This window comes from Prunus avium, chromosome 7 (assembly GCF_965620075.1).
Source record: "Prunus avium chromosome 7, drPruAviu1.hap1.1, whole genome shotgun sequence".
NCBI classification, from domain to species: domain Eukaryota; kingdom Viridiplantae; phylum Streptophyta; class Magnoliopsida; order Rosales; family Rosaceae; genus Prunus; species Prunus avium.
In genome coordinates this window covers 34,938,175-34,953,210 of record NC_142290.1, presented here as the reverse complement: position 1 = coordinate 34,953,210, position 15,036 = coordinate 34,938,175, and the positions used below count along the sequence as shown (strand labels likewise).

The following is a 15,036-nucleotide window of genomic DNA, read 5'->3' as shown; positions in this document are numbered from 1 at the left end:
ACCAAAACGTGGAAGCGGCTGAGCTCTTCTGGACGGAAGTTCGAACGCGCCAGTTACGCTGCGTTTACGGTGCTGGGGGACACGTCACTCTGTCGGAAATGAGAAAAGCAAAACGAAATTCCAAGATCCTCTTTGCTCCAGTGACGTGGCATTTTTTGGTTGGACGGCTGACAGAATCTCACTGGGCGAAGGTGGAGTAGGTGGCGTATATGCACACATAGGATTTTGGATATAGTGTGGTCCCAACGTGGCACGTAGGCCGTGGGGCCTATTGTACCAAATAATATGGGTGAGTGGGTCACAGCTAGGCATCGTCGATGGCTTTCTCTTTCCAATAACGGAGACAGTAGGAGGCTGACGCGGCATTCGGTGTGCTTTTTTAAACGTAAACTCTGGGTTTTTGGGTGTTCGTATTTGTACGTAAGAAGAAAGAAAGAAGCATGGTGTTAATTATTAAGTTGGAAAAATTAAATTGAAATCTAAAACGAGGAAGAGCAAAGTCGTTTCAAAATCCACTGGCTGCCTATTACTAGCCAATGCCATTAGTGGTTTTGGTGGACGCTGTTTTGTGGGTGCATGCTTAAACTCGTGGGCCCTGACTACGGTTTTAAGTTTTGTACAACAGTCTAACGTTTCCAAATATCTCCTGGTGGACACTCCAAATTCCAAAATTTCCTTCAATTCCATATTAGCCAAAAGGCAAGATCATGCGACAAACGCCTCGCACTTCCTGCTATTTTGAAAGACACGTGTCAAGTAAATACTGAAGGAACAAAAAGAGAACACCAACTTTGAGGACAGAAGACATGACTCTCGCCAATAATACTATATATATTTGACTACTGTGATGACTATCTATACAATTAATAGAAGTAGGCCCCACTAATTTATGCGTGACTCATTTGTATTAAAGATGTATTTAGTAAATATAATACAAATAGCAGCACTTGACTCTTAGTATTTTTATTATATATACGACTCTTTAGTATTTGACCAATTAAATTAAATTGCATTGAAAAAAATAATAATATTAATAAGGTTAAATGTTTGACAAGAAAATATAGAGCTTGGGGACCATTCCAAGTCCAACCCTGACATCTACCTTTCAAGGAGTGTTCTAATTTGTTGGGCTGCCATAAATTGTAATTCTCCAATTCAATGGAAGTATAGTTGTGTCCAAATCCTTGTTGGCACGTAGAGTCGTAGGTACACAGGTCCATACATAGCATCATGAATTGCCTTCCAGCTCACGTCAAAGCATCAAAACATTGGAAGGAAATTTGGAAATTCCACTTTCAAATCATCAAAATCAAAGCATTACTAGAAAAACAATGACCACTTTCTTTTGAAAAACAATCAAAGCTTAACAAATTAGCAAATTAGGCAGTTCGATTTTTACTCAAGTTTGTAAGTATCTGTGGTCCATTTTGAATTTTCTTAATTAAAACTTGAAAAGAAGATACACAAGTTTTATATGCATTCATTCTAAGGTAGCAAATGATTTATATTAAGTCTCAAAACAAAGGGCAGGGCTAACAAATTTTCTATTGTCGTGCAAAGCTTAGAATTCCCAATTTGGGGCTTGATATTCTCAACACGCTATTTTTTTTGTGATTGAACTTAATTAGGCAGTTTGATTTTTACACAATTCTCATTTGTAATTGCTAGACACGATGCGTGTTTTTGGCTTCACTCGGTTCTTTTTTTTTTCGCTTTGTAGAATTCTGTTTTTGATTCACCAAGTTCTGTTTTTGGCTTTCATGGCTTCAAGCTTTTGCTTTATTGAGTTCCTTTTCGACTTCATTGGAATCACTTCTCTATGTATTTCGATTCCATCTTAAAGTTAGAGTATCTAACCATAATCAATTGGCCAACCCAAAATATCAAAGTTAGAGCATCCAACTCAAGATACTAAAGTTAGTCTATCCAATTCAAAATCAATCCAGTCATTTTAAGATCAAGGTATTTTATTTGGGAAGAAAGAAAAAAAAAATTGTTTGTAGGAACCAAATGTTCTCAATTCTATAAACAAGTCATACATGTTGAGAGCACTACACCTAAATTGGGTGAAGGCTTGGCCACAGAAAAGTCCACATTTTGTGCTGTGTCATTGATGTTGCACCATAGCATAACCCACCTGCCTGTATCTAAATTAGTGATGCAAGTATCTGTTGTGGCCCCTAATCAGCCATTATCCCCCTAGGCAAAGCCTTCATCTCAATCAACCTCACAAATCACAATATTCTCAACAAATAATAATATTAAAAAACATCATAAATAATAACATATGACGTTGGATGAATGGGTTATTATTTTCCTTTAATCGCATGTTCTGGTGTGCCCCTACCGCAGGAAATTGTTTCTCTTAAGTTTGAAGGAATAAACAATTTGCAACTTGCAAAACAAATGTGACCCATCAATGATCAACTAAGACAGAGGATGACCACCAACATGCAATCCCCTGTTCTCTATCTTAAGCACCTTGCCACCCTCCACCAGGTACAAGGAGCCAATCATGACCCTTTCTTCTTACTTAGACATATAAACTTGTAAAATAACCTAGCACTATATATGGTCTTGGAAAAAGTCACCCCAAAAAATTGCTAATATAGCATTGTGACACACTTAAATCCCGAAATCCAGGTTTAAAAGTTAGCCCCTCGTTATGGTAATAATCTTCAACTTTTTCGTAACTTGCACGTAATTAGTAGTTAAAAGTGAATATGGAGCGAGCTATAAACTTAAGCTTATTATTTCAAACATTTACACAAAATTACTTATCAAACACATGTGATTTGCGAGTGATTGCACCTTAAAATTTACCCCAAACTATTTTGTACGGAAAAAGGGAGTGCACTGGCATATATAGCCATCTCTAATCTAAATATGAAGGGTTTGAGGTCACAATGCTTAGTGTGTCCAAATAGTTACCTAATTTCTATAGGGAGATCATGTGTGAAGGAGTGTTAGGTCATAATTCACTCCCAATGTTATGTGTGGGTCGTTTGAATGATTTTGTGGGGGCACCGATCTCAAATTATGGCTCTCCATTGGTGGTTTGGTGCAAATTACTTCTCTTGCACTTAAAGGCTATGTTGATTATACTTAGAACATGTTTTTCCTTTTCGTTTGGTGGATATCTATAGTTGAACTTATTGCACTCTTCAAAACTATTTAGCCTAATAACATTACCATTTTTATTGTTTAATTAAGATTATAATTATATCCTAAGGAAAGGAAAAGTATGGCCAGGTTAAATCCAAAGTGAAGGTGGTAGGACCTTTCTTCAAGTGAGGCGTAGAAAAATGAAAGAAAATATATGCCATGGGAAGAGAAAAAGGCTCTGCGTGTGCCGTCCTTTTCTGTCAAAGTGGTCAGATATCCAGATGCACCATGCATGTGTTTGCTTAGTTTGGCAATCAGAAGAAAAGCAAGCTTCACATTCAACATACCGGCTCATTGTATTTGTTCGGTCGCTGGTGGTTTCAGCTCCCATAAATTGCAGAGAATTCAGTAAAATGCAATAATATAACGCGCTCATCACATCACGTCATCAGTCGTAATATATACTATAACGTCATATTGTTCAATGATTCATTCATTGACAAAAATAAGAATATTATGACTCCCATAATTAAGGCCATAATTCGTTTATCTTCGATTCGACAAAAAGAGGGAAAACAAGTTCGATTAGACAAAAAGAGGGAAAACAAGTTTGACATCTCTACTTATATGTTTTAGGTCATAGAATTAAATGTGACATATATAACGACCCTTAGTTTGTAGTGTTCCTTGTTGCTACACCAACAAACAATCCCAACAAAATGGAACTGTTCAACCAGAAAGAGGTTTAGAAAATTTGACTTGTTGCACATTTCTTTATCAGAAAAGAGTTTGTGGGTTTAGAATTTTGCTTGCACTTTGGTTGGCTTGGATCTAAAGTTACTTTCAGATTTGACGGGAGCTTTGACTTTGACTTTTCTTTACATGGATGGCCCTTTCTTTTGGGCTTTGTTTCTGTTCGGGCCCGGTTACTAATGTTCTTCGGGCTTGGCCCCTATTTTCTTTTTCGGGTTTGGCCCGTATTTTGGAGCAGCACGTTTTGGCATTAATGACCCGTTTTCCGTTGAAAGTTGAAACGCAGAACGTGACCAGTGCACGTGTGACGCGTGTGCGGCAACCTCAGGCGCCAGAAATTCAAAAAAAGGAAATATTCATCTATTGCTTTTTCTCTCAGGTGCGCCTAAGCAAACGGAAAAAATAACCAAAATTAATAACAGAAGTGCTCAAATAGCCGTTACTCTGCCATCTCCACCTCTCTCTCTCTCTCTCTCTCTCTCTCTCTGAACTTGACCGCAAAGTCACAGACCTCTTAGCATTTTGATAATATAGTCTCCTTCTTCACTGGCACTCCGGACTTCAACAACTGTTTATCTCTCAATCTTCAAGAACTCCATTTTTACTGTAAGCATTTCTTTCTTTCTAGGGCTCTCTTTTTGTTTTTTGTTTTTTGTTGTTGTTGTTTCTGTTTCTGATGATCTCAGTGCTATAGATTCTTGAAGCTTGATGTAGAATGCACTGATTTCTTTTCAAATTTTGCTTTTGTTTTTGAAAAGGTAGTTTTTACTTTTCAGTTCAAGAATTCGAAACAAGTCTGACAGTTTCTGTTTGGTGTTTTAGGTTTTAGATTAGGATGTGAACGCGATTTCTTTATGCCAATGCTTGATTTTGTTACTGAAGCTAGGGTTTCCTTCTCCCCAATTTGTTTCTGTTAAGTTTTGCAATCCAAGAATTAGTTTAGTTTCTATCAAGAACCAGATGAGATCCTTGAAATTTTTATTGTTACTGAAATCAGAGTGTTCTGCACCTGATAAGTTACGTTGCACAATAAATGAATTACTTTGATGGGGACGTCTTGTGCTTAGAGCTATCCACTAAGATATAAAATGTTTGGTATTGTAGAGTGGAGGCTAGTAAGTGAAGATGATGCCTGGGACACCGGCAACACCATTGTCTAAAATCCGAAGGAACCTTTATTCCACTCCGGGTGGTTCAAAAGTTCATGAGGAGAAAATTTTAGTCACTGTTCGTTTGAGGCCGCTTAACCGGAGAGAGCAAGCAATGTATGATCTTATCGCTTGGGACTGCCTGGATGAGCACACTATTGTTTTCAAGAATCCAAATCATGAGCGGCCTGCAAACCCATACACCTTTGGTATAGCTTACATCAAAAGTTTTATATTCTTCTTGTGCTTTCACAGGTCTTATTATGTTACCTTTGACAACAGCATAGAAGTTTGGATTTGTGAAAATATTTTGAGCTACAGCTGTTGTAATGTTTTCGTTTTCCTTAAGAAAGTACTTTTTGTTTTTTCTTCGGGAGGGTACTCTCTGAGCAGAGTTGTTTTACTCAAATAATTGGTTTTGTTGTTATTTGCGTGTGCCAGATAAGGTTTTTGGCCCAATGTGCTCAACTCAGAAGGTGTATGAAGAAGGAGCCAAGGATGTTGCTTTATCTGCACTTACAGGAATGAATGGTAACTTGTAGATTTAGATACCTTTCATAATGTGCCAAAAGGTCTTTTGCCGGTTCTAACATTTCCACATTATTTTTCTGGCAGCAACAATTTTTGCATATGGGCAGACTAGTAGTGGTAAAACATTTACCATGAGAGGAATCACTGAACATGCTGTGAGAGACATCTTCGAACACATCAAGAATGTAAGTCATTGTTCATACCAATATGTTTGATATGGTTTTTGGAATTGGAATCCTCTTCATATTGCAAGGGCAAAGTTTAAGGATCATCGGAAAGTAGTATGAAAAAAAACTGAGTACATGACAAATTACTTAAAGATGAATCATGTTGAACATTTACCAATATAAATGTATGGAAATTCCTATAACCTTTTAGTACTTATGCCTTTGTTGCTATCTTTTTTATCTCATAGACGCCAGAGAGGGACTTTGTTTTGAAATTTTCTGCTTTGGAGATCTACAATGAAACTGTTGTTGACCTTCTGAAACGCAAATCTACTTCACTGCGGCTTTTGGATGACGCTGAGGTACTTACTAGAAATTTTGCTGATGAAGATCAAATGGATTCTTTTTCATGTTAACTTTTCATGCCCTTTTTTAATGTAGAAAGGGACCATTGTGGACAAAACACAGGAACAAATTGTTCAGGATGGCCAACATTTGAGGCAATTAATTGAAACATGTGAAGGTAATCTGTTAATTTAAGTTCATTGAAAATTGTAAGGTGTTTGGCCAACATATGAGGTGACTTTTGGAATTCAGTCTTTACTATTGTAGTATTGTTGTTCCAATAAACAAATGTGTTGTATCTATCAGATTTGCATCTTGTTCCCTAAGCTACTTCTTATCATCCAGTGAACATATTTTCCCATTTTCATCTCTCTTATACAATTTTTTAAGTATTGTATTCCATGATTTAACGTAGCATCTATGCTTTTTTATATTTACCACATGAATCAGAATTGGTGACAAAATGTTAAAAACTTCCTGCACTGGGTAAGATGATCCTTGTATCATCTTCTCTGTTTTGTATGATCTTTTAATTGCAAAAGTTGTCTTTGCAGCTCAAAGGCAAGTGGGAGAAACTGCCCTAAATGATAAAAGCTCTAGATCACATCAGATAATCAGGCTGGTATACTGATGAACTTTTCCTTAGATTTTATTTCTTAAAATAAATGTTCTATGAATGGCAACTATAATATTGAGCTTGTATGAAGACTGCATTATGAACTTGTCACATCCTTTATTCTCGATTTTTCCTTCCTTAAGTTGGAATGTAGGATTACAATGTTCAATTGTTGCAGGCATGTAGATAGCTTGATTACTTTTCCTCTGCATAATTAATGTCATAGGTTGCAGACATGAGCCAGCATGCATATATGCATTTTGACTGGTCCATGAATAAGGATAGAATTAATGATTCCTTTTTTTCTTTTTCTTTTCAGACCATCGAAAGCAGCCTCCGGGAGAGTTCAGGGTCTGTGAAGTCATTTGGAGCCAGTTTGGTATGTTTAGTCACACTCAGGCTTTTGGTATTGAACAACAATGGAGTTTTCTTCACTAGAATTTGAATAGAATTCTGGAATTCTGCAGAATCTTGTGGACCTTGCTGGAAGTGAACGTGCCTCCCAAACAAATGCGGATGGTACAAGATTGAAGGAAGGTAGTCACATTAACCGTAGCTTGTTGACACTCACAACCGTTATCAGGAAGCTAAGGTAACCAAGTGCCAAATGTTCCTAGCTTAGAAACTCTGTAGTTTTTGTTCCTATAGAGCTATACTTTGAAGTTCAACTTATCTTAACCCTGCCTTTGATTTGCAGGCCAAAAAAGTTTTAGAAAATTACTTATTGTCATTTTAACAAGGAAAGCTCCAATTTACACACACACACACATACACACGCACAGAGTCTTGATATGATACTCATCTGTGAGCATGAAAGTCCCTGCTCATCAGTGGCATCCCAAAAAGAAAAGTACTTTTCAGGGACAATTGTGGAGACTTTCAATGCTTCGTAATTTTCTGAACATGTGCATGCGATTGATTGTCTCACAAGTTCTTTTTTTGCAGTGGTGTGAAAAGATGTGGTCACATACCATACAGGGATTCAAAACTTACACGAATACTGCAGTCTTCACTTGGGGGAAATGCTCGGACAGCCATTATATGTACCATAAGCCCAGCCTTAAGTCATGTAGAGCAAACAAGGAACACACTCTCATTTGCAACTAGTGCCAAGGAAGTCACTAATACTGCGAAAATAAACATGGTACAAGAATTAACAGCAATTCCTTCTCTTCTAGATTGTGGAACCTCATTATTCATTTATTGTAAATGGGTTTAAGATAAAACCAGCTTGACCTCGTATACATAATTTGCAGAAGGAAATAGCCAGACTTGAAGCAGAGCAACGAGGTCCAGGGCCTTCCTATTTTATGTCTATACTAGAAGAAAAGGACTTGAAAATCAAACAGGTATGGTACTTAGAAATACAAGGTTTTTCCATGTTCATCAAATATGCAGGATGCTAGTCAACCTTGAGTCCTAGAGATACTGTTCAATTGATGGGAATGCCTTTATAAAGGTCATGGTCATTGACTTGAATTCAAAGTCATATTTGCTCATATAATTTCTGTCGAACAGAAAAGGACAATACGAAATAGTGGCAAAGGATACTCTTCAGTTTGTGGGAAGGCCTTTATAAAGGTCATGGTCATTGACTTGATCATTTTTGCTCATGTAATTTCTATCAACCAGAAAAGGACAATATGAAATAGTGGCAAAGGATAATTCCTCCTTGCCCCCCACACCACAAAGAACTAAACATAAATGGCATCCTTCTATCTATATGATTACTCCTAAATGTAAAGAAACTTCATTTTACAGATGGAGAGGGAAATGGAAGAGCTAAAGCGAGAAAGAGACCTTGCACAGTCACAACTTGAATCAGAACTCAAAGTAAAGAAAGTGCAGAAGGTACTAGTATAGTTTGTGTATGTTTATGATTTTTATGCACGTGCATTACCTTAATTGTTTGACATATAAAAATTTCAGGAATCGAACCAATTTGGGCCCTCTGCTCAAGTCGCCAGGTGTCTTTCTTTTCCTGGAGAGAATGAAACAGTTCCTATTCATAGTAGAGACACTCCACAGTCTCGGACCAGAGCTCCAGTCCAAAGGAAGGCAATGGTGAGGAGATCAGTTACTTCTACAGACCCATCCATGCTTGTGCATGAAATCCGAAAGCTCGATGAACGACAGAGGCAGCTTGGTGATGAGGCAAATCGAGCACTTGAAGTACTGCATAAGGAGGTAGCTTCCCATCAGCTGGGAAATAAAGAAACTGCTGAAACTATAGCAAAGCTGCTGTCCGAAATAAAGGACATACAAGCTGTTAGATCCATTGCTGACGAATCTGTGACTGGAGATGGGGCCAACCTGAAAGATGAAATCGCTCGATGGAAATCTCAGGCAAAAGATATTCAATGTTTAGAAAGGAAGCTTGAGAATGTTCAGAAATCTATAGACCAGCTGGTGTTTTCTTTTACAAATAGTGAGGAAATTTCAGAATGCAAGACTCCGTCAAAAAAGAAAAAGATCCTTCCTTTCAACTTGAGCAATAGTGCAAACATGCAGCATCTGATTCGTTCCCCTTGCTCAACTCTGACCCCTTCTCGTAAAGTGATGGAATATGAGACTGAGAACAAGGTGCCTGAGAACAACGATGCTATGCCTAGTGGTGACACAGTGATTGAGAGATGTAAAGTTACTCCATCAAAGAGTGATAATAAGTCATCCAAAGAGGGAAGTCCTGCTGTGCAGCATTCAAACACAGTTAATGTGAAGAAAATGCAGAGGTTGTTCAAGAATGCTGCTGAGGAGAATATACGGAGCATTAAAGCTTATGTTACCGAGTTAAAAGAACGGGTGACGAAGCTTTCATACCAAAAGCACCTTCTGCTGTGCCAGGTGAGAAACATTTTCCTTAGAGCTATATAGAATTACCACAAGAAATTTGTGCATTGTTCAATGTGGTGTACTAGTCAAGTAGCATACATGCATGCATATTGATTGGACATGAACTTCTGGCTTTTGAGATTGTTAGTTTTGCTTTTCTTAAATTGTTCATTTCCTTTTGTCAGACATTTACTTTGCCTTCATCCTCTATGCCTTCTCACAATATAAGTAGAGCAGTGTACGTCAATGTAGCTCATGAGGACTGAAAACTAGAATTTTTAATGGTATATACGGTTTTTAGGTTATTGCATTGGAGGAAGATCAAGAAGCCGGAGTTGATGGGCCAGATAAAATTGACGAATCTCTTCCTGAGACATGGCAGCTGACTTTTGAGGAGGAGAGGAAGGAAATTGTCATGCTGTGGCATTTGTGCCATGTTTCAATTATACACCGCACACAATTTTATATGTTATTCAAGGGAGACCCTACTGATCAGATTTATATGGAAGTGGAACTTCGAAGATTGCAATGGCTGGAGCGACACTTCTCGGATCTTGGCAATGCAAGTCCGGCACTTTTAGGCGATGAACCTGCAGGCTCAGTCTCAGCCAGGTACATACATCCCAAGTAGTTTTAATCCTCTTATAAGACTAACCAAAAATACTTGTAATAATCTGCTGATATATTTATTGTGTTGTGAACTTTTGACAATATGTTTGCTTGGATGTACGGATTTTGCAGCATCAAGGCTCTAAAGCAAGAAAGAGAATATTTAGCTAAGAGGGTGAGTTCTAAACTGACAGCAGATGAAAGAGAAATGCTGTATGTGAAATGGGAGATTCCCCCAGGAGGAAAACAGAGGAGGCTGCAACTGGTGAACAAATTGTGGACAGATCCTCATAACATGCAACATGTACAAGAAAGTGCTGAAATTGTTGCCAAGCTGGTGGGCTTCTGTGAATCTGGTGAACATGTTAGCAAGGAGATGTTTGAACTCAATTTTGCACACCCTTCTGATAAGAAAACATGGATGGGCTGGAACTTGATATCAAATCTCTTGAATCTGTAAAACAGTAGTGTAAATTTTTTTTGTTATGTAAGCTGTGCATCCAGGAACAAGAATTTTGATGTATGTACTAATTTGCAATTTCAATGAATGTAAATGGTTATTTTAGTATTAATATTGCCAACCTTGAGGGCTTGCTTGAAAGCCTCGCAGTCTTGGAGTAATCTTCCGGTGCGACGGTCACCATGGATGTTTTTTACACTCGGATATTACTATGGTTTTTCTTTTGTTTGAAAACTGAAATAGAAATACAACACGGATCCTCTTTAAATCCCTAATTGCCTATTAATAATAACAAAAAAAAAACAGAAGGAATTAAGGGGCCCAAAAAAAATGTAGGATTTCTCAATTACATGTAACAATTATTTGAGGTTCATCATGATCACAAAAATCAAAGGAACTGTGCAAATCTGCAAAGGAAAAGCTCCATTGCAGTCATGATCACCTAAACCAAAGGAACTGCAAAGTTGATCAAAGAAAGTGCAACTCATCAGAGTAGAGACATATATATCACTTCAATCAGCAGAAAAGTAGCCAATCTTGCTTAAAATGACGAATTTGGAGCTGATGCGGCGGTTTTTCGTTCTCTAGCAGCGAATTTCAGACCTTTAGTGACGACTTAGGTTCTCAAACTTATGAGAACTACCAATAAATTTTCATATGATGTTATTTGTCTCTACATATGATGTTATTTGTCTCTAAAAGTGCAAGTATTTTAGTGCTTGAAACATTATAGATTTCGATAATGATATATAGACACCAAAAATTGCTAAATTATATAAATTTAACTTTTGAGGTGAGAAAATGAAGCTGCCACAAGGAATTTTGTCCAGACAAAAAGACTTAATCAAAGGAAGGAACTCGATGCAAATGATCTTCAATGAAAAAGTCTCCATTATTAGCCGTGATCAGCTAAATCAAAGGACCTGCAATTGATCAAGAATTTTAACAATAATAATTCTGTCATTTCCTTAGAATGAGAAAACAAATATACGCACAGCTCAGCATATATATTATGAATACAAAACCGCCAGAATTACATCCAGCAATTAATAAAAATTTGAGGCTCACCAGAGAAATATTTTGGACTGAACTGTGGGTGGTCTTCACTGGTCATCGCCATGAAATCAAAAGAGACACCTTCAATTATGCTCGAAAGGATAGTCATGCATGTATCGCTTCAATCTATGCTTCATTACAGCTCATGTAATTAGCTCCAAATCATGCTTAGAACCATAGATGGCCAAAGGTTATCCCTATAAATTGTGGCTTTAGCTTCCACCACCAACAAAGTTCGACGATCAAATAGAGTTGAAGGAAAAAGAAAAACAAAGAAAAGTGAGGAGCAATTGATGCTGTGTTGAGGGCTGTGGTTTTGATGAGCAGGCTTGTTCTTGCAATAGCTCAAGCTGATATCAATCCTTCTTATACCAATTTGGTTCAAAATGGCAAGACTCTTGGTCAAGTTGAGGATGTCTCCGATCCTTCTTGCCTATAACAACCAGGGTGTACTTGATTGGCTCTTTCTCGGCTTGACTAAATGCATGATGAACTCAATATGCCTTGGCATGTGCATGATTAAATGCAAGTTTGGACCTTCGGATGTTTTGTATAATTGTGCCAACTCCATTGCCACCACAACTAATTCTGGTAATTTCCTCTCTCTCGCTTTATCATTTGTTTGAAATTATATTTCGATAATTGATATTCTTATATTGGTTTTATTTGATTGATATTATAGATAAACGCTATGTGAAAGGCTTCATGGATTCATGCTATGAGAGCTGCTCCAAAAATAACCATATTAATTAAAGTATTGGCTACTGAGGCGTAAGTGCATGCAATGCGGAGGTCTTGCTGTAGAAAATAAATAAGGAATTATGTCTTGCATATGCAATAATTTTGGTTTGAAACAATAATAAGACTTACTCAATTACTACTTATATTGTGTCGTGGACTTTGTTTCTTTCTCTATGTTCGTGTATTTTTTTCTTCTCTCTAATGGAGCTGAAAACACATAAAATTTTGCTTGCACAACAATTAACGTATGTTCCATAAAAATCGAAATAACACCATATCAAGTAAGCAACTTCCTTACCAATGAGGTGTTTTAGTTGGATTGATCCAGACATTTGATGCGCTCCTAAGTGATCCAAGACTTAAACTCCCATAATACCTGTGTGTGTGAGTCCCCCGTCATTTTCCTACCTTCGGCAAAAAAATAAAGAAGGGAAGTTTCCTTTACCAACCAAAAAAGAATTAAGGGGTATATAGGTAAACATGACCTTGAATTTATAATTTACCCAACCAAAAAAGAAAATCTAAGAAAGGAACGGAAGTAAGGGGTATATAGGTAATTTGGTACGGCTGTAATCGTTAACGCAAAAGTATAGGCCAGAGTGAGCCAAAACCCTCAAACCCTTTTTCGCTCCCGTGTTGTTTGTGTACTTGCAAGCTATCGAAACTGAAGGAGAGACGACGATACAAAATCTACAGAGAGAGATTATTCGAATAAACAAAGAAGAAAAGGAACCCAAATCGGAACAATGGGGAGAGAGGTTCCACAACAACAGCAGCAGCAGGTGGCGTTGGCGGTGGAACAGCTGCTGGCTGTGAATCCGTACAACCCCGACATGCTTTCCGATCTTGAAAACTACGTTAACGAGCAGGTATGTCTCTGTATCTTATTGATGAATGAATGCTAATATTTGGGTTAATTAGTTTTTAATTGAATTAATTATTGATTGATTGATTGACTGGCCTATATTTGTTTTTCAATGTTCTAGGTTTCTTCACAAACTTATAATCTCGATGCCAATCTCTGCCTTCTTCGCATCTATCAGGTAATAGGAGAAGTGGGTTTTTCTTTAAAATTTGGTTTGTATTTTAGATTCTGTAATTTACTGCAAAACTAATCTGTCTATTTCTTTTTTCCTGGGTGCAGTTTGAGCCGGACCGTATGAGCACTCAAATTGTTGCCCGCATCTTGGTTAAGGTCTGCATTAAATCCTATTGCTGTAAAACGTTTCTCTTAGTTTTATTTTTAATGCAAAAGTAAGAAATTTGTCTTATTTGTATGTGTGTTAATGTGCAGGCACTGATGGCAATGCCCTCCCCTGATTTCGGCCTTTGTCTTTTCTTAATCCCAGAAAGAGTGGTATAAGTTCTCTCATTTTCTTACATACCCAGTTGGAATTTCATTATTTTTGTTAACATGAGTGACAAAGTGTTCAAATGGGTACTGCAGTGTGCATATGTGTGTGTCAAAATTACAAAGTGGTATCCAAGTTCCTCGGTTATTCAGCTCTGATTAGTTTCGTCATCTCTTTATGTTATTGCAATGAATTTTAGTATCAAAATTTGAGATTGTTTTGGAGGTTGAATCTTATTGAACTTTTTTGGTCCATGAATGTTGTTCAGCTAATCCTCTCTTTTGTTTTCTCTAATTTTTAATCAGCAAATGGAGGAGCAGTTCAAGACACTCATTGTCCTATCTCACTATTTGGAGGTATATGTGGTGTCTGTGGTCCTTGGATTCAGTACTTATGCATGGCTTACAAAGCAACTTCTTCCTTTTGCAGACCGGAAGGTTCAGTCAATTCTGGGATGAAGCATCCAAGAATCGTCACATAGTTGAAGCTGTCCCAGGTATTCGATTTATGGAATTGTTATGGATGATGTCCTGCTACTGGTTTTGTCACCATCATATTTTCTCAGTATTGTGTGTTTATGTCATGTGATATGTAATGCAAGAGAATTGATTGCAGGTTTTGAGCAAGCAATTCAAGCCTATGCAATTCATGTTCTTTCCTTGACGTACCAAAGGGTTCCCCGATCCGTACTTGCTGAGGTATCTTCTTCAATTTTATACATATTTCACATTTTGTTTAGGAATACTTTTACTGTGGGAGGTCTTAAAATATCCTATACTGCTTTGTATATTGTCTGCAAGACTTATATTTAGTTGTGGTATGTCACAGGCTATCAATATTGAAGGCTTATCCCTGGACAAATTCCTTGAGCACCATGTAGCCAATAGCGGTTGGATTCTTGAGAAAGGTCATGGAAGGGGTCAACTCATTGTCCTGCCCCGAAATGAATTTAACCATCCAGAGCTGAAAAAGAGCACAGACGATGGCATTCCATTAGAGCACGTGGCTCGCATCTTCCCCATTCTGGGTTGATAATCATTTCTGCTGATTTATCTGCTGCTGGACTTTTCTTCCCATATTTCCAGCACGAACTTCAGCATTCTCAGACTACTTGCAGCTATAACTTAAATGATTATATGGTCATCTGTAGCTTGATTTTATTCTATTTGCCTTTTGAGTTTATGTTGAAAACTAAAACGCGACCTGCGGGATTCCTTTTGTAGAATTTTATTTTGGCTATCAATTTTCTCATTAAAAAACCATCTCTATACCCCCTGCCCCTCTACTCTCGTCATTCCTTCTGCTGTTTTGGTCGTTTGGG

General features: G+C 37.6%; 2 protein-coding genes and 1 long non-coding RNA gene across 4 annotated transcripts; 2 read left to right on the top strand and 1 right to left on the bottom strand.

The window, feature by feature from the left end:
• Positions 1-4,249: 4,249 nt before the first annotated feature.
• Positions 4,250-10,671, top strand: TES (ATP binding microtubule motor family protein). Of its 2 annotated transcripts, none has more exons than XM_021949252.2 (15): positions 4,250-4,464; positions 4,963-5,215; positions 5,448-5,537; positions 5,622-5,722; positions 5,953-6,066; positions 6,173-6,227; positions 6,604-6,671; positions 6,985-7,044; positions 7,133-7,257; positions 7,611-7,809; positions 7,922-8,014; positions 8,427-8,516; positions 8,595-9,509; positions 9,799-10,109; positions 10,239-10,671. In XM_021949252.2, exons 2-15 carry the CDS (start codon positions 4,984-4,986, stop codon positions 10,564-10,566), a joined length of 2,781 nt encoding a protein of 926 aa, XP_021804944.2. In that variant the 5' UTR covers positions 4,250-4,464; positions 4,963-4,983; the 3' UTR covers positions 10,567-10,671. The 2 variants fall into 2 exon arrangements, with proteins under 2 accessions (XP_021804944.2, XP_021804943.2); XM_021949251.2 differs by having other exon boundaries at positions 6,146-6,227.
• On the bottom strand, positions 10,327-11,891 carry LOC110749205 (uncharacterized). The gene is made up of 3 exons (XR_015825657.1): positions 11,635-11,891; positions 10,689-11,489; positions 10,327-10,560 (listed from the first exon to the last, which is right to left on the bottom strand). It is a non-coding gene; the product is annotated as an uncharacterized LOC110749205 (long non-coding RNA).
• Positions 11,892-12,948: 1,057 nt separating this feature from the next.
• Positions 12,949-14,977, top strand: EIF3K (eukaryotic translation initiation factor 3K). Its single transcript, XM_021949253.2, has 8 exons — positions 12,949-13,232; positions 13,350-13,406; positions 13,508-13,558; positions 13,658-13,720; positions 14,021-14,071; positions 14,145-14,211; positions 14,331-14,413; positions 14,544-14,977. Exons 1-8 carry the CDS (start codon positions 13,110-13,112, stop codon positions 14,745-14,747), a joined length of 699 nt encoding a protein of 232 aa, XP_021804945.1. The 5' UTR covers positions 12,949-13,109; the 3' UTR covers positions 14,748-14,977.
• The last annotated feature ends 59 nt before the right edge of the window (positions 14,978-15,036 follow it).

What these genes read in the sequence shown, in the direction of transcription:
- TES (XM_021949251.2), top strand. Translation starts at nt 4,984, where the DNA reads ATGATGCCTGGGACACCGGCAACACCATTGTCTAAAATCCGAAGGAAC. An exon ending in CACATCAGATAATCAGGCTG is followed by an intron (nt 6,672 to 6,984) that starts GTATACTGATGA and finishes TTTTCTTTTCAG; the next exon opens with ACCATCGAAAGCAGCCTCCG. An exon ending in ACCGTTATCAGGAAGCTAAG is followed by an intron (nt 7,258 to 7,610) that starts GTAACCAAGTGC and finishes CTTTTTTTGCAG; the next exon opens with TGGTGTGAAAAGATGTGGTC.
- EIF3K (XM_021949253.2), top strand. Translation starts at nt 13,110, where the DNA reads ATGGGGAGAGAGGTTCCACAACAACAGCAGCAGCAGGTGGCGTTGGCG. An exon ending in AAAACTACGTTAACGAGCAG is followed by an intron (nt 13,233 to 13,349) that starts GTATGTCTCTGT and finishes TCAATGTTCTAG; the next exon opens with GTTTCTTCACAAACTTATAA. An exon ending in TCTTAATCCCAGAAAGAGTG is followed by an intron (nt 13,721 to 14,020) that starts GTATAAGTTCTC and finishes ATTTTTAATCAG; the next exon opens with CAAATGGAGGAGCAGTTCAA.